This window comes from Uranotaenia lowii, chromosome 2 (genome assembly GCF_029784155.1).
Source record: "Uranotaenia lowii strain MFRU-FL chromosome 2, ASM2978415v1, whole genome shotgun sequence".
Classification (NCBI taxonomy): domain Eukaryota; kingdom Metazoa; phylum Arthropoda; class Insecta; order Diptera; family Culicidae; genus Uranotaenia; species Uranotaenia lowii.
In genome coordinates this window covers 332,921,830-332,948,442 of record NC_073692.1, presented here as the reverse complement: position 1 = coordinate 332,948,442, position 26,613 = coordinate 332,921,830, and the positions used below count along the sequence as shown (strand labels likewise).

The 26,613-nt window shown below is 35.2% G+C and overlaps 1 protein-coding gene across 8 annotated transcripts in view; it reads left to right on the top strand.

The window, feature by feature from the left end:
* The window catches only part of LOC129748030 (solute carrier family 12 member 4), a 780,735-nt gene that overhangs the window by 598,333 nt on the left and 155,789 nt on the right, over positions 1–26,613 (top strand). For all 8 annotated transcript variants that reach the window (XM_055742491.1, XM_055742493.1, XM_055742490.1 and 5 more), the window contains one exon: positions 21,789–21,945. In XM_055742491.1, the coding sequence (XP_055598466.1) occupies positions 21,789–21,945 (157 nt within the window). The remainder of the gene's footprint in view (positions 1–21,788; positions 21,946–26,613) is intronic.

Sequence of the window (26,613 nt, the reverse complement as noted above, 5' to 3'; positions counted from 1 at the left end):
TTATATTTGAAAGCAGTGTAATAAAAGTATCGGTTTCATGAAATCGATACAAATTTTGTTGAATGGGTGGATTTGTATCAAATTAACATGATAGAAAAAAAGTACGCGGCATGAAAACGCATTATTCCTTTATAAATATTCAGTAATTGGCGTAGGAATATTAAAACATTGCCAGGATCTTGACAAAGACAAACAGTTCCGGAAAAAATCATGAATAATACAGTATTCCATTTGCACCAAGACCGTACTTGTTATTCGGGTAAAGGTATTCATCAGAACCATCTATATAATTTCAATCCAATGTGATAGATGTGATAGGCTCTGCCAAATGGGCCCCTACTAAATAGTCGATCAATATTCAACCGACTTCTGCTGACGAAATAAATTTCATTCCAATCAATCACCTCAAATTCCTTTCCCGGTTTCTTTTTCCAATTTACTTTTTTCATGGAAACCCTGGTCTCCTTCCTTCGCCTCGGTCCAAACTTTTTCTAATTCGGATAACAAATTCCAGCATTTTTAGCTCGGTGACAACGGATGGACGACACGAATTCGAGTTTTATTAGCTTAGAGCTGTGTCTTGGTCTGTTTTCGATTGCTAATGACTGACGGGATTAGATTGAGCAACTAATGCCGGTCCGTTTTTGGGGCCGCACTTGATTAGCTGGAATCCATCAATTTTTGGAATTTTGGGAGCGTTCTTTTGCTCAGTTTCAGATGAAATTCATCAACTCCTGTAATTTTTTTTACATTTTTTTGATAGTTTTATAGAACAGGTTAGAAAAAGGATCGAAAATCTCTCGAACAGTTAAAATTTATTTTTGAATGAATTTCAAACATAAGTTGAAAATTTAAAAAAAATAATTACCTATAGCTACCTATTTTTGCCTCAATTGCGGTCAACAGTTTTCGGTTGAGAATTATGTTGAAATTTTAAAAAAATGTTAGATCAGAGATGAGCAGTGCGGGGCCCGCAGGCTGAATGCGGCCCACGGCACACTCATGTGCGGCCCGCGAAGGTATTCTGAAATTGATTTCAATTTCTCGACATTTTAATATAGACTGTTTATGGGAGTTTTTAAGTTATTTCATAAAATTTGGCATTAACTGGCTTGTTTCGTTTGCACTGAAATATTGACAAAAAATGAAACAATTAACTAGTAAAATATTTTTGTTTCAAAAAATCATGCCAAACATTGATATACTGAGTTATTTAAAGAATGGATATTTTCAATTTACATTATTAATGTCACAATATTTTCATTAATTAGCCTAAGAAATCCTATTCTTGTAGTGGCATTTTAATTAAATAAAGAAACCCTTGGAAATTGTTCGAAAAAAATTAAAAATAAGGTATCAAAACTGTAAATAAGATTTTTCTACAAAATTTGCTTCAAAATTTTTAAAATTTTGGAAACATCAAACTTTGCCCAACATCGCAAAGCAGTGATCTTATTCAGAACTTATATTGTAAAAAAACTTCTCAAAAATATGCACAGCAAATATATATTAAAATCAATAAATTTCGAAAACGATAACGAAAGCTAAGGAAACAGCAATTTCCAAATAAAAAAAAAGTCTGACCATTAGTTATCGGTGAAGTTTTTCAAACGGAAGTACCACCCACAGACTTTTAAAAGTCGTGAAAGGCCTTTCAAAATTTGCACTATTGTTGAAAATTACCAATGCAAATGATGTCTCTTTTAAGAAGAACGAATGATAGCAAAGAAGGTCAAATTATTTAAAAATGGTTCGACTCAAAGAAAAACACAATTTCCTTTTTGAGTATATTTTTAGTCAAAATTATAATTTACAAAAGGTTGATATTAATTTTGAATATTTCTATTGAAATATTAACTATCAGGAAACCTCTGCAAATTATCAATCAAAGACCAATTTGGCAAAGAAGGGCTTAACAGCGATTAGCCTGGATGAGTAAATAAGTGTTACTTGAAGTGCGGCCCGCCGAAAAAAATTTGAATGTCAATTTAGCCCGTTGGTTGAAAAGATTGCTCACCCCTGATTTATAGAATCAGCGAATGTTCTTAACATTAAAAAGAAAATTTGAAAATTAAAGTCATCTCACCAAAGCAACAGTTTATTTTCTCAATCTTCAAAAAGAATATGTTTCCATACTTATTGTGGTCGTTTTATAGATTAGCCATAAATTGATAAGATTATAACTAGAAATTGCCCAATAAACCCAACTGATTACATTGAATTGCAACTTTTTTTTTCAAAATCGCCCGCTGAGCTCAAATGCAGTTTGCTAGACTATACAAAAAAACAGAAACTTTTTCTCGAAATTATCATCAATTCTTTAATCAAAGATGTAGCATTCATTTTAAAAACAAAACCAGTTCTGGACTGGACTTTCCAAAACTGGAAAGTACTACCTGTATTGACTTCTGTTTCTACTTTTTGGAACTTTAAAGTTTGTATGAAGACTTAATTTCTACTTGTCGATTATCTGTGATACTTTTTTCAGGAAGTTGATGGAAAATGTATAGCAAACATTTATATACTGAGTCATTCCACGTATAATTCCGATTCCACATTACCAAAGTCATAATATAGCGTTTGACATCCTTTTCCAATGATATCAAAATATGATTAAAAAAAAATAAGAGAAATTGAACATTTTCCTGTGATTTGACAACCATGCTCAACATCTCAATGCAATGATCCAATACAAAACTTTAATTTAAAACACGGGGTTTTTACCATTTGTCGGAAAAAAAATCTAGACTTTGAGGACAAGTTTTAAAAAACATCACAGAAAGTCAATTATTGATTCAACGTCCGAAGATTTTTTTAAATATATAGTTTCCACACACATTCCTAGTTATGACTGCGGTAAGCTCCAGACGATTTTTAAATGAAAGTGATGACGAATAGTACCATCGGTTTTAACAAGAATGTTGTAAAAACGAATATTCGCCAAGAAGTAGGGGAGAGTGGGGTATCGTGGGCCATGGGGAAACGTGGGCCACTTTTAATATCTCAGATGTGAGTTGAGATAAAAATCTCAAACCAACTGTCACCGTCGTCGCTTTGCGTGAGCATGTGTTCCTATATGTTGTTGACTGAAATACGCATCATATGCTTCTTTTATTTATCAAGATAAAAAAAAGTTAGAATAGTTTAATTACATAATTAAAAAAAAACACCCGCTAATTTCATCAATGGGTAACCTAAAGTACATAACAAAAATATGCTCATACGCTTATGATCTTAAATTTGTCATGATCTTTCACGTGGAAAAGGAATTTTTGATGAAACATCAATAAGTCACACAAACGCAACCAATTTGCAAATCATAGCTTGTGGGGAATTGTGGGCCACACATCTTGAATCTCCTATATTTTTATGTTTTTATACACATTCAGAACTTAAAATACGTTTTACCTATCTGCAAAGTTTTTTTATGACAAATGAAGATTTATGAAAAATATTTTGTCCATCCTGTATAAAAAATTTTGCCAAAACGTTCGCGAGCCAGGTTTTGGAATCTATGCGATCATACACAGCTCTCTTTTTTATTTCATCATCTGAAATTGCTTTTAAATAACGAAATGAATTAGGAAATCTCAGTTTTGGGTCAACTTTGCATGTTATTTGGTCAATTTGGATTTGGTGGCCCACGATTCCCCATCATTTTTCAAAATCCAAAAAAAATAGCTTTTTTTAAACAGTCAGAATTTGGGGAAAATAACTTATTAAAAATTTAAAAAAATACCTTATGGTACCTTGAAAATGTAGAAAACCATACCATTTTTTATTTTCATTTTATCTTTTATAACAAAGAAGTTATGGAACAACGAAAAAAAGTGGCCCATGATTCCCCACTCTCTCATACTATTTAAATATCGAGAGAATTTAAAAAATGACATATTCGTGAATTCGTTTATTTTTCTTTTTTCAGATTTGTTTTCGTCAAACATTGGTAGTTAAGAAAATGACATGAAGCTCTGTTCATCATCAAAAAAAGTTATTTTATGTGCGGCCCGCCTAAAAGATGAAATTTAAATTGGCCCGTTGCACAATGAGGAAAAAAGTGTATGAACCGCGAAGAAATTCAATATCTTCCCTCTTACACGAAACAAATCTATGAAAAAGTACTTTCCCTCCAGTTGATTCTCCGGACATTTGTTTCAGACTTGGCACGAGCTTACGAACGTGCCTTTTTAACTTCTAATTTCCGTATATTTTGTGAACAATTTAGAAAAAAAATGTAGACTTTAAAATTTTGTGTGATTTTTTCTAAGGAATCCAATGAAGGCTGTTTGAGTCACCGCACACTTCGGAAAATGGAGTTATGGCTGGTTTTATCCTCAATTTCCCCACATTTTTCAATTATTTCAGAAAAAGCATGTTCGGACTAGAAAATTTTCAACAAAATTGGACGTACCGTCAACTGGGGCAACATGCAACAATTTTCAACTTCAATGGCTTCTAAAAAACTTATGTTCACAGTAAATCGTATCCTTTATGCATCAAAAGTTTTAAGGATGCTGGGGCATCAAATTGGCGTAGTTAAAAAAATTATTGGTTTCTTCAGTTATTTTTAATTTTCTAAAAACATGCGATTTTCACACTTTTTAGGAAATGGGGTAACTTGCAACAAACTTTGTTTTTAATGAAAAATCTTATGAACACCTACGAAAATTCATAGTTTTTAATATATTTGCGATGCCTTAAAGACCATTACGCATGACAACACCAATTGCAGTAGTTTTTGGGTCTGTAAAAACAAATTTTCACATTTTTTCTGAAAATAAGGATGCTGCATACTTTTAAGGGTTAAATAATACTACGAAAAAATCTACCAGCTGAAATCATAAAAATAAATGTTTGGATGATGAAATTTAAATGTTTACAAACGCGTGATGCAAAACATTCATATTCCAGCACATGGAAACGAGATTTACAAGGTATTTCTTTGATTTGCATTTTGTTGCATTTAACCCCAGACACCTAACTGAATTTTAAAAATATTCATTTAAAAAAATTGCGTGATTGTTCGAAAAATATTTTTACACCAACAATGTTGGTATAACATGAGGAAACCTGTAAAAAGTTTGTAGGTAATTTTATCAAGCCGATCCGTCATACTGGGTAAAGTTTTTTTCGGCATCAAAAAATGTTAAAATTTGTACATAATTTTATTGCTCGATTTTTCAAATTTTACATAAAAATAAAAAACTTAAGACAACTAGCTTAAAATGCGAGAAATTATGTCATCATCATTTTGTTATCATTAAAAGATAACTTTATTACAATACATTAAATTAAAAATTGATTCAATGTAGTGTTATATAAATGTTGCATCGAACCCCGCTGTTGCATGATGCCCCGTTTGACGGTATCTTATATGATTTTTCCCGAGGAATTCAATGGAGCCTATTTGAGCAACCGCACGGATTGAAAACTGGAGCTATGGCTGTTTTACCCTCAATTTTCCAACATTTTTCAAATTATTCCGAAAAGCATGATCGGACTTGAAAATTTCGAACTAAATCTGACTTAATTTATGTAATATTTTCCGAGGAATCCTACGGAGTCTATTTGAGTCACCGCACGCATTAAAAACAAGAATTGTGACTGATTTATCCTCAATTCCCTTAAATTTTTCAAACAGTCTAAAAAGCATGTTCGGATTTGAAACAAAATATTTGAACCAAATGAGATTGCGATTGTTTTCGAGAAATCCAATGAAGGCTTTTCGAGCCACCGCACGCTTTGGAAAATAGGGTAATGGCTGTTTTTACCGTCAGTTCCCATCATTTTTCAATTATTTAAGAAAAGAGCATGTTCGGACTTGAAATTTTTGAACCAAATGAACAGTATCTTGTGTGTTTTTTTTTACGAGGAGCCCTATGGAGGCTGTTTGAGCCGCCGCACGCTTTTGAAAATGTAGTTATGGAAGTTTTTACCCTCAATTTCCCAACATTTTCCAATTAATTAAAAAAATTGAGGGTAAAACAGCCATAACTCCAGTTTCCAATCCATGCGGTTGCTCAAATAGGCTTCGTTGATTTCCTCGAAAAAAAAAAACACACAAGATACGTCCCATTCCGTTAAAAATCGGAACATGCTTTTGTTCGAAAATAATTGAAAAAGTGTTTTATTTACGGAAAATTAGTCCAAATTAATCTTTAAAAACGACGTTTATTTTATTCCGACGTTTCGGTGTCTGTTAACACCTTCATCAGGGATCCTACAAGATTTTTATTGATAATTAAACTAAAGTACTGTTTTTGTTGATTGTCCTATTTTCTAAGCCTACTTACAAAGTTTGTAAGTGGGGAATGGTACTATAACTCCATTTTTAAGCTCGTGCGGCGACATTTTCACTAAAGGAAAGTACTTTTTCATAGATTTGTTTCGTGTAAGAGGGAAGATATTGAATTTCTAAAACACGGTTATACTCTTTTTCCCATTGCATGTTGGCTCAAAAGGTTGTTCACCCCTGTGTTTGATCATAACACCAAACTAAAGATGAAAATTCAGGCAAACTTTGAATAACGATAAAAATCCATAAGGTACGGTACATAACAGTATGAAGAAAAAAGAAGTAAAGAAGAAGTTTCCAAATTCATGTTCAAATATACGTAAGTGTATTTTTAAATTCTCAGATATGGTTCTTAAGTCGTGAGTGTTTCCATGGAAACTATGAATTTTAAATTCTTAGTACAGAAATTATTAGTTCCCTGACAATTTAGATTTGAGTGATCCGAAACGTGTAGGGGAAAGTTAGGTAAGTCGGACACCCTAAGGTAGAAACGCAATAGTAAATCAGCATTTGATTTTTTCATCGTCGTTTTCGTGCAGATGGGAAGTGGAATTCATTATTTTTTTTCATTAAGATAGTTTCAATAGCAATCTAAAACATGCTTTCAAATTACAATGGTCGGGTGAAACGGACATCCAAGCAAACATAAAATCGCATTGGAAATGGTAGCTCAAATCGTTAACAATGTTAATGCGGATCGCAATTCCTACCAAACAAAAAAACGATCGTAAAAATGGCTACTTGAAGTCGATATAAATCGGATATGATGAAAAGTCCGCCATGATTGCAAATTTGTTTTCTCGCGCGGGATTTAAGTGAGAAAACAACCTTGTTGTTCCCTCTGCAATGAGCAGTGCAACCAGATTGCCAAAAATCTGATGGTGCATTTGAAAAAATTGTCCAATGAGAGAAGCAGCATATATTTTCGCTGGAAACGGTTTGCATGCATTGAGAGCAAAACTTGCGCTCTCTCCCATACTTTCAGTATATACGAATAAGGTGTTGAATATTATCGCTTAAGCCAGAATATAAAACTATGTATGTTTATCGCCTCCACTTTGGTAGGTAAATACCGTTTTTTCGAGTTTTATGCGATGATTCTATAACGTATATGCAACGTATAACAAAGTTCGTTGAGAAATATACCTACGAAAACGTTTGCAGGGTGAACACTGCAGAGAAAAGGGGAACGTTGTCGGAAAAATGGCTGTTCAAATACATATTTTTGTGAATTAATTTGAGAATGTTTTGGAACCAAAATGGTACCAACTGGTACCATTTACTGGTACGAGAATAGTAGCGAAACAGCGTTGTTTTCGGAATCCCGTGTTTTCTAGACGCTTTCTTCAGCGGGGATCCACTTTAAACAGCTTTTATAACCTGTTTGAGAAGCTGAGTGCTTTTCGATCAACAATTGCTCAGATCAATCAGATGAAAAACTTGAAATACTTTAAGAAACCTATGAGTCCGTTTTATCCGACCTTGAAGTGTCCATTTTACCCGACGTTGACCCACGTTTGTTGCTGCTGGTTTACACCGAAAAAACTCCTCACATGATCGCTACGTGAAAATGAACATGGATTTTTGCCACCATGAAAATCACGTGAAACCTACGTGAATTTCAAGTAGCAAACAGAGCTCGCGCAGCAAGCAGAATTCACGTAGTTTTCATCTGAGTTGTATGTAAAAACAACGTAGATCGAGTGTAGAAAGGGATTCGTTCTGCCATATGTTATTCACGTACACCGAAAAAATTCTTCACATGACCGCTACGTGAAAATGTACATAGACTTTTGCCACCATGAAAATCATGTGAAACCTACGTGAATTTCAGGTAGCAAACAGAGCTCGCGCAGCAAGCAGAATTCACGTAATTTTCATATGAATTGTACGTGAATTAAACGTAGATCGAATGTGGGTAGGGATTCGTTCTGCTACGTGCAATTCACGTAGATTTCATTGTATTTCATTTCATTTTCGGATATTTCAAATAAAAATGTTTTGATTTCGGAAGTAAACTTTATTATTCGACAAAACAACATATTTAACACTTTAACTTGCATAACACTTTTAAACTGACACTTTGTAACTCCACTCAATTCATTGAACAAAAATTCGTCGAAAAATGGAATTTGTTCTTCCTCTTCAGCTGTTGCTTGGCCGTTTCAGCTGCCTCAATATCAAATCCTGTGGAAAAAAACAAAGATGTACATAACTACTAACCACAAAACATAATTTTATTACTTATAAGCTTCTCCATAACCCAGTTTTTTTTTGTCTTGATGCACCAACTGTCGGATCTGCGCCATGTTGAAACTGGTATTTCCTTCGATTTTACGTGAATGAGTCGTTCAGGTTTACGTGAACATCACATAGAATCACCAATTCCCTCAGTACTTGGCGGATCACTGGATTGTCACGTAAAACGAATGTGTCTTTGTTTTATCGACATTCAACTATATGAATTTCACGTAAGGATCAAGTGATTTTTTATTAACTCCTAAATGGTTCACGTAGACCAGGCAAAAATTCACGTAACGAGTGGCTACGTGAAAATCCAGGTAAATTTAACCCTTTAATGCATAGTGTTGTTTTAAAACAACACTAATCAAAATCCAAATATCTCGAAAACGCGTGAATATATTTGAGTGCTGTATTCACATAAAATATTGTGGAGATTAAAAGAAATTTGCTCATGGTATTTTTATAACGATATTTTAATGTATGTGTGAAATATTGAACAAAGTATGCGGAAAAATTGCAAAACCCAAATTTATTTATTTTTTTAAAAAAAGTATTTTTTGGAAAATTGCTGTTCTTTCTTCAGATTTGCAAATTATAACAAACTTTTTGATCTCAATCAATCACAAACACCTTCCTGCGCCCAATTAACAAGGTTTTGAAGAAATTAGAAAAACCGTATTGAAAGAACTCAGAATTTCAAAAATTATTTTTCAACTTTTATGGGCCATAACTTTTTTAAAACTCAAAATAACGACTTTAAACTTGTTGAGTTTTGTTATTCGAATTAAAATGTTATTATTTCACTGAATCAATAACTGTAATTCTCATTTAAAAAAGTCATGCATTAAAGGGTTAACGTTCCTTTTTCGGCTGAGTGTAGATTTCATTGTAATGTTTACGTAGCGTGCTTTTTTCTGTCTGTTAAATAAAAAAAATGTATTGATTTTGCATCATATTTTATTATTTGAAATACACACTGCACTTTTTTATTTTACATACCTAAAGGATTTATACTTTTTACACTTCACTTTTCACAATTGGGTAACTGGGTTGCCTCCATACTGATTGCCTGGCCGTCCTAGCGCTCCAATTCCGAGTTCTCTGAAAATAGCAAAATATGTAAATAATGAGCACACAACAATTTTTTTTTCTACTTACGAAAAATCAGCTTTTCCATCACATTATATAATTTTTTTTTCTGATAGTACGAACTGTTGGGTCCCCGCCATATTGAGTACTGAACTCTTTCACATCGATTTTACGTGAATGAGATATTCTGAACTAAGTGAACATCACATAGAATGCATCAAATTCGTGTATACCTAGCGGATCACTGAATTTTCACGTAAATCAGATGTGTATTTGTTTTGATAGCTTACATCTATGTGAATTTCACGTAAGGATCAAGTGATTTTGTATTAGCTACTAAGTGCTTCACGTAAATCAAGCAAAAATTCACGTAATGAGCGCCTACGTGAAAATCCAGGTGAATTTAACGTTTTCTTTTCGGCTGAGTGTACTTCCTGGTGGTCAATGAGAAGACGTATAAACATTCCACCGTTGAAAACAGATGAAATTTCTGAAAATTTTGTTAGTTATGGACTATTGTCTGAGTAAAAAAAAATACATCAAATGGTGCACCCTCAAAGTTTTTGTTTGTTTTATTTACTTTCATGAGACCTTTTTTGCTGTTAATAAAAAAAGGATCTCGAAAGTGAAACATATTCCCAACATTTGAGAAATGAATCATGCTTCGGGATGAAAACCCCGTAAAAAAATCTCGTCATTAGATTTTTTACAAACATTGTAGTTTTCGGAATTTTGAAGGTGTCCGTTTTACCCGACTATCTCCAATGATAAGAAGGTTCTTAAATCTCTCTTTATATATAAAAAAAAAGATCTACATATTAAATATTTTGTTAAAAGCAATGTATTTCAGAATCCGAATACTCAATCCTCAATTCTGACTTTGACTTTTGAGCTGAAATACTCTGCATCTGAATCAATTACGTGCATTCTAAAATTTCAATTAAGATGTTTTAGATATGAACGGAAAAGCTCGCAAGAACTGCAACTGAATTATGAGTTCTGAAAATGAATTGGACGTAGAAGGTGGATTTTATCAAATTTTTGAAAATTTTAGGCGATTTTAAGCTGAAACCGCTTTTATTAAGTAAAGTGCAACCGCGTACATCCAGAATAACCGTTATCCCTATTTGTTCTACATTTGGCAGTTTCGCCCTTATGAAATGTTACGCTACATTTTTTTTGTATTTTTCATTTTATTCAATTTGTTTTCGAAGGAATCTACCGGTAAAGTACCTTCAGGGTTATAATTTATTTGCCTTTCTCGTGTCGTCACGTAGCAACTTGTACGGAATGAATATTTCAACTTGAACTTCTCGCCTCTGAAACAATCTTCCGGTCGGGGTACTTTCTCGCTTCTTGCAATCATCAGCTATGCAGGCAGGTGAAATTTCCCAATGGAGAAACCCGAAGATCGAAAAACTGATTCCTACCTATTATTAATACCCTTTATTTTCTCTCTTACCGCAGGAAGTTGTTCTTCTTTACTCATGCTCAAATTGAACTTCATTAACATTCATTGAATTCTTCCGGATGAAAGTTGATATTTGTTCGGGAAGAGGCCTACGCCCAAAGAGCCTGTCCTTCATTGGTTCCGGCAATTGATTATCTGGGGTTCTTTTTTCTTGGGCCCAATCAAGAATGATTTTTTGTGTAGAGTTAAAATTTATCGATGAAAAAATGTCTACAAAAACCTTTAAAATTTGTTGGAAAATTTATAAAATGATGTTCATTTCGACATGGAGTAAGTTTTCGTGTAACACAGGCAACATTTTTCAACAAAAATCTCTAAAAAAAAATCTGTGATTTTTTATGCTGTGCTTAAGTGATTCTGAGGATTTTGCTCCCACGATAAAGAAATCAATCGAGATCATCGCGTGACGTAATTTCTTTGATACCCAAATTGAATCCTCATTCAAGCTTCGGTCCCATTGAAGCACGCGCTCTGTTTGATTGAGTGTGACGATGGAAACGCTGGAATTTTATCACCCATTCGTGACGATTACGATGACGGCAAACAAACCAGACGAAGACGACGACGACCGACCCCGAGGGAGAACTTTTAATACGAATCCCGGTCATCCAGAAAACGATACCCATTTTCTCTACCCGAATGGTTAATCAATTGAACCGGAGAAAGTTGTCCGAAAACGGGCAAGGATTCTTTGAGAAAGGATCCATCATCTGGGGAACTTTGGAAGAAAGTATGAAAAAAAATCCTCCCTACTACCGAATGAGTGAAAATGAATACGCCTCCTCGTAAAAGCTTTATTTTATGGACGCCAAAAACCGCGTGCCAATTCAGAAAACATTTTTCTTTGTTCGTGAATTAAACCGCCCCGAAAATTTCCATTCTTCACAGAGCACCGAGTGGTTTATGTCGTTAAATTTTCCACAATCATGACCGGGAGGATAGAATACAAAAAAAAGTCGGTAAACTTTTTCGGTTGGTCGTCCGGTCCGCTTGAAAGGACCAGTATTCATTCAGCATTTTTCAACACAGCAAGGCAATTCTGCCGACGGATTGAAGTTCTCAAATTCTCAGCGTGAACACCAAAAAAAAAAACTTTTTTTCCTCCACTGTCGATTCGCATGCTGGCACAAGCCCCATTACATCGCGCCGGTCGCCGTCAGGTCATCATGTCCCGTCACGTGCCAGCAATTTGTGGAAACTCATGCTGCTTCCGAAATTTCCTATTTCTAGGACTCAGCTCTGCTCCGGAGTATGCTTTCTGCCATTCTGCCCCAGATTCAATGAAGACGACGGGTTTCTACGGGAGATAAGCTACAAATCATGGCGGCCGCCAATCGATGAGGACTCTCAAATCTGCCGGATCGATGCTTTGCATATTCGGGGAAAAGCGATTGTAGGAAGTTGGTATTTCACGTACGAAATTCCGAAACTGACGGAAATGTTCTGATCTATAGTGTTTCTTTTATTCGTAAGGAATGAAATTCTTTCTTTTTGATCTTTCAAAAGCACAATTTGAACTTAACACATTGAAGATCGCGAAGAAACAATAGCCGAGAAACACCAGAATTCGGCATGTTCTTTCTCAAAACTAGTTGGAACAAATTTTATAATTTTGTATATTTGAGTTATCGAACGTGTTGAGATCAATTTTGTTGAAAAGAGATTTATTTTATTAAGAAATATTTATTTTAATGGAAAAACGTAAAGTTAAAAAAAAATTAAAATACATGACGTAATGAAATCGCTAAAATGATGAAATTGATTGAAAATAGGCCTGACAAAATATTTTCAAATACTTGACATTGTGAATCCATCAAATTTGCGGCCTTTGAACCGCTATAACTTTTTTATTTCAATTCCAATCGTGTTGCCGTCTTCGGGTGAAATATTTGTCTCAAACTACGCCTTACAAAAATTAATCATAAGAAACAATTGGCTCGTAAACAAAAAAGTTATTGATGAAAAACCAGTATTTTTTGTTCCTCCCGGGCAAAAAACCTTAGAATCCTATTCACGGTTGAGACTCAAGCAATTCTTCCGTATGGTCAAATCTCTCTTAAATTTAGCATGTGACCTTCTCGAAAGCTAATAAATAATTTTGACTTGAAGCGAGTGAGATTTACCATGTTGATTTTTTCCTGTACTATGATAAGTGTACTGCGGTTCGTTAAACTATTAAAAAATGTAAAAATTACTGTTATGGTATTGAAGCCATAACTTCTTCAATTTTTAAACGATTTTGATAAGTAACCGCTTGAAATCTTTGTTTTGAATTGACATTTGAGGGCAATAGCAAATCAGATCTTTTAAATGTTACCATCGAATCTAAAACTTTCGCTGAAACAAAATTTTCTCTATAAAACGCATTTTTATATTTTTTTTTTCTATCATAAAGTCACTAATATCAATAAAAATGTTGATCAGACGCAAAAATGGTGTTCGGATGATCGATAGAAATTTTTTTCACCGTCAATATGGTTTCAAATTACTGTTATGTAGTCCGAGATATTTTAATCTTAGTACAAGTACTTTTTTTTATTTTTCCGAACTTTCACATTTGGAGCATAACTCAAAAACTGTTCTACTAAGATTTTTTTGAATTTTATTTTCAGATTCAGCGCCCGATTTCGCATTAAAAATATAGGTCAATTGATAGAGTTCACGTTTTTTCTTTAATTCTGTGAACTAGTGTTATTTTAGAAACTAAAGCTGTTCTCTCAACATTCTTTAATGGAATCCTCTTAATGCATTTCGAGCTTTTCATTTATTTGCTATTTTTTTCAAGACAGCTTTTGATGCATTTGAATTTCAAGGCAGTTTGTTCAAGCTATCCTATCTTGCTCACTCACTTTATTGTACTCTCTTATCTCCAACTTTCTTTCAACAAGCTTGATGATTCATTAAAAGAGCTGCTTTTTAAAAATGCTTCAAAATTCCAAGTTGTCTTTTTTGACTCTCTTGAATTATGAACAATCCATTCAAACTCACTTCAAACTTCTAGCAATGATTCAAGAATGGTTCTTTTCTTAAGCTGTTCTATCAATCCGCCTAAATTCCGATCCAATTTGGTAAGTAACTTAGGCTATCCTCTGAACTCGCCTTTAAATTTCAAGCTATTCTTTTCATTCGCTTGGAATTCTTATCAGTAACACAGGCTGTCTCTTCTGAATTCACTTATCAATTTCATACTGTCCTCTCGACTCGCTTGTTTTTTAAATTAATAACTCAGGCTGTCCTCTCAACTCGCCTTTCGATTTCAAGCTGTCCTCTCAACTCGCTTGAATTTTTATCCATAACTCAGGCTGTCCTTTCAATTCTTCTCTCGATTTCAAGTTGTCCTCTCAGCTCGCTGGTTTTTTCATCGATTACTCAGGCTGCCCTTTCAACTCGCCATTCGATTCCAAGCTGTCCTCTCAACTCGCTTGTTTTCTCATTAATTACTTAGGCTGTCCATCCAACTCACCTTTCGATTCCAAGCTGTCCTCTCAGCTCGCTTGTTTTCTTATTAATTACTCAGGCTGTCCTCTCAACTCGCCTTTGGATATCAAGCTGTCCTCTCAACTCGCTTGTTTTCTCATCAATAACTCAGGCTGTCCTCTCAACTCGCCTTTCGATTAAAGCGTCCTCTCAATTCACTTGTTTTTTCATCAAGTACTCAGGCTGTCCTCTCAACTCGCCTTTCGATTCCAAGCTATCCTCTTAGCTCGCTTGGTTTCTCATTAATTACTCAGGGTGTCTTCTCAACTCAGCTTTGGATGTCAAGTTGTACTCTCAACTCGCTGGTTTTTTTCATCAATAATTCAGGCTGTCCTCTCAACTCGCCTTTCGATTTCAAGCTGTCCTTTCGACTTGATTGATTTCTAATCAATAACTTAGGCTGTCCTCTCAACTCGCCTTCAAATTTTATGCTGTCCTCCCAACCAAGGTTGCCGAAATCACAGAAAAATCTGTAATTTCACAAAATTCTGAGCAAATTTTCATCACAGAATCTGTGTCACAGAACACAGAATTTTGAAAAATTCACAGATTTCACAGAATTTTTGAATTTTGAATGGACTTCCAAAATTATGATTTTATAGCCTATATAAAATTTAGATTTTTTCACTGTGAATTAAAAAAGTATGATAAGATATGTAATTTTAATTGATTTTGCCAAACTTAAAAAAGATCAAAAAAGATAAAAAAAAGATCCGATTTATCATAAATATTCTGCGAAATTGAAGGAAAAAGCATCACAGAAAACCATCACAGAATTTTTGGGTAAAATCACAGAAATTCAGATTTTTTTTCTCAAAACACAGAATTTTTTTTGGCAACCTTGCTCCCAACTCGCATAATTGTTTCTAAAAGGTTTAGGCTGTCCTCTCAACTCGCCTTCCAATTTTAAGTTGTCCTCTAAACTCGCTTGATATTGTGAACGTGACCAAGCTGTCTTTTTTTTTATTCTTATATCGGCATTATTTCGTACGCCGCTCATTTTCCACAAAAAAAATCCGGTCATTTATAACAATCAATGGCACTGACACTGAATTTATAATTCAACTACTTCTCGCTTAAGGAGTAGTTTAATTACTCATTTTACTACGTTTTTTGCGCAATGTTATTATTGTTTCAATTATAGTCGTTTGAACATCTTTATGTCATTCGCGACTTAATTTTTTTTTGCGTAATGTGTATTTAATAAAGTGTTTGATTTCTAAGCAACTTTGATTATAATTTTCTCAACGTGAACCGTTTGTTTTCCTTTTTCGGTTCGATTTTTTTTTCTAAATTCTCGTTTAACTAAGATTACGAGAAATTACCTGTCACGGTCGCCAAATATGCAGACCTGTCCGGAGCCGGATCACGAACAATCAGGGGAACACATACACTGATTGACTCGCTCGCTTGATCGCCAACTGACTGGCTGACTTCCTGCACGCTGAATGACGAATGCGGCGATGTCGGTTTAATCGGTTCGCACAGATACCATGAGTTGATGTCGAATTTCGTTGTCTGGCGCCGTCTTCAAATTCAAGATGGTGGCTTCAGCTTAACTTTAAAATGTTCTAAAGGACCCCCACAATATGGGTATTGGGTTAAAGAGCTAAACTAAATATTTTTTAGTTGAATAAAAAATATGTTCAAAAATCTTTGAAATACTTCAAATTGCCGGAAGTGGTATGCATATCTTTACAAAATGTCGATCGAGCGAAAAGTTCCAACTAGTAGGAGAAAAAAATTGTTGCTAGACGCCATCATTAATCCAAGTTGGCTGCTTATGGGTAAATATTAGTAGAAAGGCTCAACACAAGTCGAATTTCGCTATCTGACACCATCTAGAAATCTTTTCTTTTCAAACCTTGGAACCATTTAAAATCAAACGAACGCCGCCCAATTTGGGTATTCGGTGAAAATGCTATACAAATAGAAAGCGAACTTGGTATTCTGACGCTATCTTGAAATCCAAGATGGCGGCTTTGGCTTTTCTTTTGAAACCTGTTAATTATTGATAATCGCTTGAAACCCCATCATACGGGTATAAGTTGAAAGAGCTAAACTAGAAGAAGTCGAATTGCACTATCTGACGCCATCTTGAAATCCGGGATGGCGGCTTCCGCTGAACTTCAGTGGCTGTAAATTACTTAAATTGCATGAAACCCCCACAATATGGGTATTGGATGAAAGCGCTAAACTAGAAAAAGTCAAATTTCGCTATCTAACTTAACCTTAAATCCAACATGGCGGATTTGCTGCACTTCCAAATGCTGTAAATCACTTAAAACCGTATGAAATCCCCACAATATGGATGTTGGGCGAAAGAGCTAATCGAGTAGAAGTCGCTCGTTTAGCCCTTTCACCCAAAACTCATTTGTGGGGTTTTAATTTTTAGTCGTTTCCAGCGTTTCAGAGTTGATCGGGGTCCATCTTGGATTTCATGATGGTGTGAGAAGGTGAAATTTGACTATTTCTTGTTTAGCCGTTTCAACCAAAACCAATAAAGCCGTCATCTTGGATTTCAATTCAAATATGTTCAATCTAGTCTAAGCGTGTTCTGTTTTGACATTTTAATCGAGAACTGTCCCTAATTTTATTACGATTTTCAAATCAAGCACTGCGTGCCTTTACAAAACATGCAAAACAAGCTAGAAACAAACTTCTAAGTTTATGTTTTATTTGTGTTTTGAATGAGCATTAAGAACTCTTTCTCAGTTTGGTTTTGCCCTTCAATCAGAGAAGACGTGTTCCTGTTTGAGCGCTTTACTAAGTTTTTTTGGTTCACTAGTAGAGAGTACACTATCTTTCTTTGTGCAAGTAGTAGACAGATTCAAGTGAGTGGTTAGTGAGAGGGAGCCAAGATGGCCGATGACCCCGATGATGGGCCGTCGGTGACCTTTGGATCACGTTTTGGTCCACTGAGAACAGCAGATCCAGATCTTGGATGGGAAAAAATAGCAGCTAAATAGAAAGAGGAAAGTCAAGCGAACAGCACATCGAGAACAAGACTGCGAAGATTGGTTTACCAAGCAGCCGAAATTGGACAACAACGGATCACGTTTTCTTGTCTTGCACCGTAACCACCCCAAAGACACTATGAAAGATGTTTCGCCGTTTTTTATTAAAAAAAAGCCATCGACAACATAACTTCAAACGTGACTATCAGCAGGATGCGGGACGGGGATTTACTCCTGAAAACCCAGAACAAACAACAAGCGGATAAACTGGTTAAACAAACCATGCTAGCCGGTTCCATTCCTATCATTATAAAGGAACATGCTACATTAAACCAGACCAAAGGCACTATCAATTGTTTCGACCTTAAAGCTTTGACAGACGAAGAAATCATCGAAGGACTGAAGGACTCTGGAGTTATTGCTGTAGATCGAGTTAAGCGAAGGAACGCAGATAATAAACTTGTTGAAACTTCGATTTTCATCTTGACCTTTGCCTTAAGTACTCTGCCCAGATCAATTGATGTCGGCTTCCACCGTTGTAAGGTTCAACAAATGTGTGCCACGTGCTCTCGCCCAGCTCATGGAAATGAATGTGTCCAGGATGTTGTGTGTATTAACTGTAATGGTCAGCATAACGCCCTTTCCCGTGATTGTCCTGTGTACCAAGATGAATATGAAATTCAAAGACTGTGTGCAACTGAAAAAATTTCGTTCAGAAAAGCCCGACAGAAACGCCGCTCCCAAGTTCCCAAACCCGTAAATTAACATCATCATTTGCGGCTGTCGTGAGAGCCCAAATTAATCAACAACAACCGGAAACCGATGAACACCAAGCAAAGCAGATAGAGATGATGAACACCACACCAACTCCAACATCAACACCAATACCAGTAGAAGAACCCACATCCCCCACATCAAGCAATGAAGATCCAGTGAGTGAAGCAGCACCGGATAACGCCACCAAAGCAGATGAACACGATCGTACATTAGGCGATCACCAGGTACTCAAACTAACCGACGAAAGCAACAATAAAGATTTAACTAACACCAATGAAATATCAAAAATGAATAGCGAGATAGTAATTGAGAACACTAACCAAGAACACAACTTTCGAACTCACTAATTCTCTCAGTTTTCACAAGCAATAAGGGACTCACTGTTTGTCGAACATAACCAAGAGTAAGGCCATGAATGACCATGAATCTCTCACATGTAGCTGATCTACTTCACTTATGCTAAGTAGGTTTGGTATGGGAGATAGATTCAGTGGCTCATTTTTTTTTATTTTTGAAAATGGCTTCTATTTTACAATGGAATCCAAGCGGATTTTATAATAAGCTCGAAGAAATTAAAATTCTAATCAGTGAAGTTAACCCATATGCTATTTGTATTTAAGAAACGCACTTTAAACAATCCAAAAAACCAACTCTTAAAAACTACAATATATATTATATTTTAGATAATGTACACCTTCGTGCATCCGGAGGAGTAGCTATCTGCATTAACAAAGATTTCCATTCTTTTGAATTAGATCTAAATACACAGCTTCAAGCTGTTGCTGTTAAACTATTTTATCCCATAGAATTCACTCTTTGTAACCTTTATTTGCCTCCAAACTCTGCATTATCCAAAACAGAAATCAACAATCTAATCAAACAACTACCAATACAATTTCTCCTAGTCACCGATTGCAATGCTCATAGCACAACGTGGGGTTGCCATTCGACTAACTGTCGAGGTAGAATTATAGAACAATTTCTCGACGAAAACAACCTAAACATTTTAAATGACGGATCTTTTACACACTTTAGTACTGCCAACAATAGCTTTTCCGCGATTGATTTAAGCATCGTAACACCTTGTTTATCTAACCACTTCGAGTGGGTGGTTCATCATGATCTATGTTCAAGTGATCATAACCCCATTCTTATTAAGCCTATAAAACAATCAATGAATTTAAACCGCAGACAAAGATGGCGAATGAAGGACGCAGATTGGTCCTCATTCCAAAGAGAATTGTCAAATACAGATTTCAATAATGGATCAGATTGTGTTAAAAATATGGAATTTTTGGTTCAACATATTCATGAAACTGCAACGAAATGCATTCCAAAAACATCAAATAAAATAACAAATTATAAGCCCCCTTGGTGGAATGATGAAGTTGCGAGATGTATCCGAGATAGGAGAAAAGCATTAAAGAAATTCAAAAATAAAATGAACGATGAAAATGAAAAGGAATTTAAAATAGCCAGAGCAAAAGCTAGAAGAACAATTAGATCACTTCAAAAAAAGTCTTGGGATAAATTTGTTCCTAGCATAAATTTATCCACATCAACACGAGAAATGTGGAACATGATTCAAAATATATCAGGTAAAGTTAAAAATCAAACAATCACTAGTTTAAAAGTAGGCGGTAGGCTTATTACAGATCCTTCTACAATTGCTAAATCATTAGGAAAATCATTTTCTGTAGTTTCTAGCGATGAAAATTATGATGCTCAGTTTCTACGCCTTAAACTCGTCCAAGAACTTAACAATCCCATTGATATATCGGATAATGAGCAATCATACAACAAACCCTTTTCTTTTCTTGAATTGAAAATAGCCGTAAGCAGTTGCAAAGGACGTTCTACAGGGCCAGATGAAATTAGCTATGATATGTTGAAAAATCTACCGATTAATGGGCTACACTATATGTTGAAAACTTTTAATGATCTTTGGAAACAGGGTTCTTTACCATCTGACTGGAAAACAGCATTAGTAATCCCTATTAAAAAACCAAATAAAAGTGCCATGGATCCTTCTAGCTACAGACCGATATCGCTTACGTCGTGTGTTTGCAAAGTGTTCGAAAAAATGGTGAATCGTCGCCTTAGATGGGTATTAGAAGAAAAAGAAGTGTTAGACACTAGACAATAAGGGTTTAGACAATTTAGAAGTACAGCAGATAATATTAGTACATTAAAATCAGCAGTTCAAGAAGCTTTTGCAGCAAAAGAACATCTAATATGTGTATTTTTCGACGCTCAAAAAGCATATGATATGACATGGCGACACAACATACTTTCTAGTTTATTAAAACATGGTGTGAATGGGAACATGCTGAGATTTATTGAAAATTTTTTGCGTAACAGATCATTCATAGTTGTTTCGGGAGACGTTGTTTCCCCATTATTTGAGCTACAAAACGGCATTCCACAGGGATCGGTTCTTAGTGTAACATTATTTTTAGTTGCTATAAATTCGATTAAAAATTTTTTCCTTGGCTCTATAGTTCCGCAATAGTTCCGAACACTAATGATGGCTTCTGCTCGATTTGCTAACCACAGAGCTAGGAGGAGCACCGAAATGCAATAAATTTCGAGACCAACGAACGAGTCACTCAACTCCGTTCGTTAAGTGCAAGAACAAGAAGAACCTACCTCTAGTTGGAGTAGGACCAGCTAGCACTATCTAAATATCTTACGACCCTCTTGCTAGCTTGCTTTCCGCAGAAGAATTTGTCCGCGCATTTTCTCTACTCAAGTGGAAAAGTTCCGTTTTATGACGACTCCCGGTTGTAGGTTCCTATCTTTACTTTTTGGGGTTCGGTTGCCCGGAAATCGTCTTATGGTTTTACTTTCTCTGTAGCGAACAGCAGATAGGAAACTTTTGCCTGTGGCTTTCATCCGGTTTGGTCGTCACCACATGGTGCAGAATCTTTGCAGCCCGAAAGAATCTTTTGCGTTTTTCCTTTTTATCTGGGAACGGATTTGGACCACAGGATTCCCGGAATGTTTCACAAGGGCAATAGGCAAGGCTGGCAACGGATTTTCTACCCGTCCGCCATCCATGGCCTTGGTCAAAGTTTGCTAAACTGTGATTGATCAGAATTTTCAGCTGGCAGGAAAGCGTGAAAGATAAATTGATGTATCATGTTGCCTAAATAGCCTATCTAGAGATTTTGTTTCGGTCGATCTTCTTTGCTGGGCAAACGGAAAAGAGGAAAATTTAGGAAGTTAGGCGATTTTAGCAGTTTAATGTTGGAAACGTGCGCAGACCCGAGCTCTAATCAGTGTAATTATGAAAAAACTTACGAACAATGATTGGAAGGTTTTTTTCGTTGTGATAATTTTTTTTCTTTAACAGGGGGTTTTAAAATTACTCGAAAGCGTAAATACTACAGTTATAAATCTATTTCCCAGCATATCTATTTCCCAACAATTTAAGCACATTTAAGTCTAACTCTATGATTTTCCTTCATCTTTTCAGGTATCATGGCCGGTTCGAACCGATCCGGAGATTTGGCCGACGCACAAAAGAGCATCCCCATCGGTACGATTGGAGCCATCCTGACGACCTCGACCGTTTATCTGTCCTGTGTGATGCTGTTTGCCGGAACGGTCGACAATTTACTGCTGCGTGATAAGTAAGTAAACACTTCGGGTTGATTTACGATTCAAATGAACAGTTCAAAAGGAGGTCCAATGGAAAGTTTCTAAATATGTTAGATAAATAGACAAATTTTTCGTCTGTGTCAGAGCTATTCATTTCTTTGAATGAATTTGCAGCTTACTCAAGAGAATTTAGTTGCTAAACATATGTATGTTCCGATATGATGAAAACCTCGCAAAAAACATAGTTTTCTAAAACAAAGCATGAACTTAGATAAAACAAGGTTTTTTTCCCAGCTGAGATCTTAACTTGAGTATTTCAAAAGTGTTAAACATTTTTCCAAACTTGCATTGTGATATGAAAGGGATAAAGATGGTGGATCATTGAACAATTAACATAAAACAAAAATGACACTTCAGTGTTGCATTAAGGGGGGGTAGGGTCTAACGGGTATAAAAAAACATCATTTTCACGATTTTTTTTCTAGAGCTATCGTTCAAATAAATGTATTCAAATTTTTTGCATTATACAAAGCATTGTTAAAAGAACATTTAGTAATTTTTTCGTAGAAAAATATTGAAAAATGAGCCGGTGACGGAGCACTTTCGAGGATGCCTTTTAGAAAACAGGATTTGCGGTGGACACTTTATCTCAGCACAGAACCATCTGTAGTCAAAAAATCAGAGCAACATATTTTAATAGATGTTTTTCTGGACCCCAACGTTTTTATTTAACTTAAAAAAAATTTTATGAATTTTTTGTGGCTGTTTGAAGTAAAAACTACGATTTTTCACGAAAAAATCCGCCATTTTCACCTGTAAAATCTTCCCAAAGTGAAAAAAAACAAAAAAAAAAACGTTGGGGTCTGGTATTTTATATGTAGAAAATATGTTCCAAATTTGAAAAGAATCGGATAAGTAGTTTTCAAATGACGATGTCCACGGACTTTAAAAATGTGCTTTCGAGAAAAACGCGTTTGAAGTTTCTGCTCTTGCTTTCTTGCAATATTAGATAGGAGGAGATAAAAGCCTATAATTTCTACAGTTTTGCTTCAATTGACTTGAAAATTTGACACAACGTTCTTGAAATGTTTTACAATAAGAAAATAAAAACATAAAAAATTCGATTTTTTGAAAGTGTTAGACCCTACGCCCCCCCCCCCCCCCGCCCCCCCCCCCCCTTAACTAAAATTCATCCAAAGAAAAACCATATGAAACTATTGTAGAGATGAGATGAGATAAAAGATATGCAGAAAATAAACAAAATTTAATGAAAAAAAAATTAAAACAATAGTTGTTTTCGGCAAAACTGAAAGTAAATAAAATAAAATAAATTTATAAGACAACGTTTGATATTTTGGTAACACTGAGCAAAATAAACAAAACACTGTTAGTCATTGTACAATTCTTGTGAGCGACAGACGTGTCTGAGTGAATTTCTCGGTGGATATTCGTAAGAATCGTAAAATCACGGCTATTCTTCCAGTCTAGTCGGTAGAATAAGCACAGAGAGCGCAGATCTGAAGCTGCTGTTGTTTGTTTGTTTTGATTCGGCCTTCCGGTAGAAAAAGACGGATTGGCTTAGGAAGCACAGATTTTCTGGGCTGCTGCTGCTGATTGTTTGTATTGATCAGGTCTTTAGGTGGAAAAGACAGAATTGACTTAGAAGGCGGAGATTTTCAAGGCTGCCACTGCTGATTGTTTGTTTTGATTTGGCCTTCCAGCTGAAAAAGACAGATTGGTTAAGGAATGTGGAATTTTAAGGCTGCTGCTGCCGCTTATTGATTGTTTTGATTTGGCCTTACGGTAGATAATGACGGAATTGGCAGCGCAGGTTTTTAAGCCAGCTTTTGCTGTTTGTTTGATTTGATTTGACCTTATGGTGAAAAAAAAAACGGATTGGCTTAGGAAGCGCAGATTTTTAACCTTCCAAAGCCGTTCGCTAAATATCCGTTTCGAGGAAATATGCGTTGTAATTTGATTTCGTTCTCCTGGCTGTAAATGTTAACCGATTTTGATGATATTATATTCATTGTCTAGGTAATTTATTCTAATTACTCAACATTTCAAAATAAAGTCGATATGTATTACCAGGATTTCAGAAACTGGTTCAGAAAGTTAAAAGTCCGAAAAATCAATTTTATTTTTAAAATACTCATAACTTCTGACAGCTTTTCTGTATTTCATTATTTCATTGATGTTTAAAATTGTCAAGAATCCATCTATCCGACAATGTATAAATATGTTGGGGTCCAATGAAAGTTTTTACCGCTATCACAGATCTTCCGGTAGAAAAAAGTCTTACTTTAAAAAAACGACATCCAGTTTTTGCTTTGCTTAGCTGTATTTCATTTCTCAACGAACCGATTTTAAAAACTCAAATTTTAGTTTTTTGGCGTTAATTTGATCATTATTTTCATAGAACATACTTGGTCTGTCAAAACTACCAGTTCATCAGTATATTGGAATGATGATAAAGATGTTTGAAATGTGCGCTTCGGGTCATATTGACCCGAACGGCTTTGGAGGGTTAAGGTTGCTGCTGCTGATGGATTGTTTTGATTTAGCAAATTAGCTTAGCAAGCGAAGATTTTTAAAGCTGCTGCTGCTGTGATTGTTTGTTTTAATTTGGCCTTCCGTTGGAAAAAGACGCAATTTGCAGCTCAGATTTTTAAAGCTGCTGCTGCTGATTGTTTGTTGATTTAACCTTCCGGTAGAAAAAGACGGATTGGCTTAAGAAACGCAGATTTTTAAGCCAGCTTCTGCCGTCCGTTTTATTTGATTTGCCTTTCTGGTGGAAAAAGACAGATTGGCTAAGGAAGCGCAGATTTTTAAGGCTGCTACTAATGATTGTTTGTTTTGATTTGGCCTTTCTGTGGAAAAGGCGGATTGGCTTAGGAAGTGCATATTTTTAAGCCATCTTCTGCTGATTGTTTGATTTAATAAATTTGGCCTTCCGATGTAAAGAGATGGATTGGCTCAGGAAGCGAAGATTTTTTAAGCTGCTGCTGCTGATTGTTTGTTTTGATTTTGTCTTTCGGTAGAAAAATGGGGATTGGCTTAGGAAGCGAAGGTTTTTAAAGCTGCAACTGCTTATTTTTTCGACCTTCGACCTTCGACCTTCGACGATGGAAAAAGACGGATTGACTTAGAAAGCGAAAATTTTTAAAGCTGCTGCTGCGGATTGTTTGTTTTGATTTGGCCTTCCGGTGGAAAAGGACGGATTGGCTAAGGAAGCGCTGACTTTTAAGGCTGTTGCTGCTGATCGATAGTTTTAATTTGGCCTTCCGGTGGATAAAGACGTAATTTTCAGCGCAGATTTTTGAGACTGTTGCTGCTTGTTTATTGTTTTAATTTGGCCTTTCGGTGGAAAAAGGTGGATTGGCTTAGGAAACGCAGATTTTTAAAGCTGCTGCTGCTGATTTTTTGTTTTGATTTGGCCTATCGGTGGGAAAAGACGGATTGGTATATAGAAAACGAAGATTTTTAAAGCTTCTGCTGCTGATAGTTTGTTTTGATTTGGCCTTCCGTTAAAAAAAGGCGGTTTGACTTAGTGAGCGCTGACTTTTAAGGCTGCTTCTGATAATTGTTTGTTTTGATTTGGCCTTTTGGTTGGGAAGGTTGCGGCTAAGAATACTTTCGGATTTTCCGGCTCTGGTAAACAAAGATAGAGCGATAAGAAAAGCACAGTTTGGAAAGGCTATTGCTAAGAGTGTTTTCGGATTGTTCCGGATCTAGTAAACAAAGATAGAGCGACAGGATAAGCACATCTTGTTAGGACGTTAGGAATATATTTACAACAGGAAAACACAGTTTGGGAAAGTCTTAGCTAAGAATGGATTTTTTTATGAGATAAAAGGCAAATTGTCGTTAAACTCACAATGAGCACTTTTTACTCATTACGTTTTACAGGACAATTTGTAACCAAAATACAATCTTTGAACAGCCATAACTTTTTTGTTTTAAGTCCAATCGAGTTGCAGTCTTCAGGTGAAATGTTAGTCTTAATTTAAATTTAAATAAAACCTCCATAATCAAGCATTCGATTGATAAAGACAAAAATGTATGATGAAAAACTAATTTTTTATGCTTCTTTAGAACACTATGTCTCAGAATCCCTTTCACACTTGAGATTCAGTGCAACCCCTTTCTGTTGTCCGATTCTGCTCAAATTCGGCATATGGCCTTCTGATGACTTTTTTAAACCATCAAAGTCTTTTTTTGCAAGTATTTTGATTTTTAAGTAGGTATTTTTTAAGACAAACTTGATAAATTAAATAAAAAATATCCTAAATTGTGATTTTGTGTGCATTAAATCGTGAATAGCTGTTCACACGTTGATACAAACCACATGTTTTGTTCAGCAAAGTTTAAGTGCACAAAAATCCGCATCTTTTGATGGCATATTGGTATCAAAAATATTCTACGCTTGGTACATATTTTGGTCAGTTCAATTCAAAATTTTTGGACGAAAAAATTTTTTTTCTTGAAAATAGCTTGCTAGTTTTACATTTTGATACAAATTTGGTTCTTTTTGTATTTTTTACGTGTAGTTTTAAACTCAAAAAAAATTAAAAAAATATAAAATATATAAATTTTATGAAAATTTTTGGACCCAGAATTTATTTAAAATCAAATCTTTTGAAAGTGGACTTTTTTAAAAGATCGCGCTTGCGGAACCTCTAAACATGATTTTTTTAGTC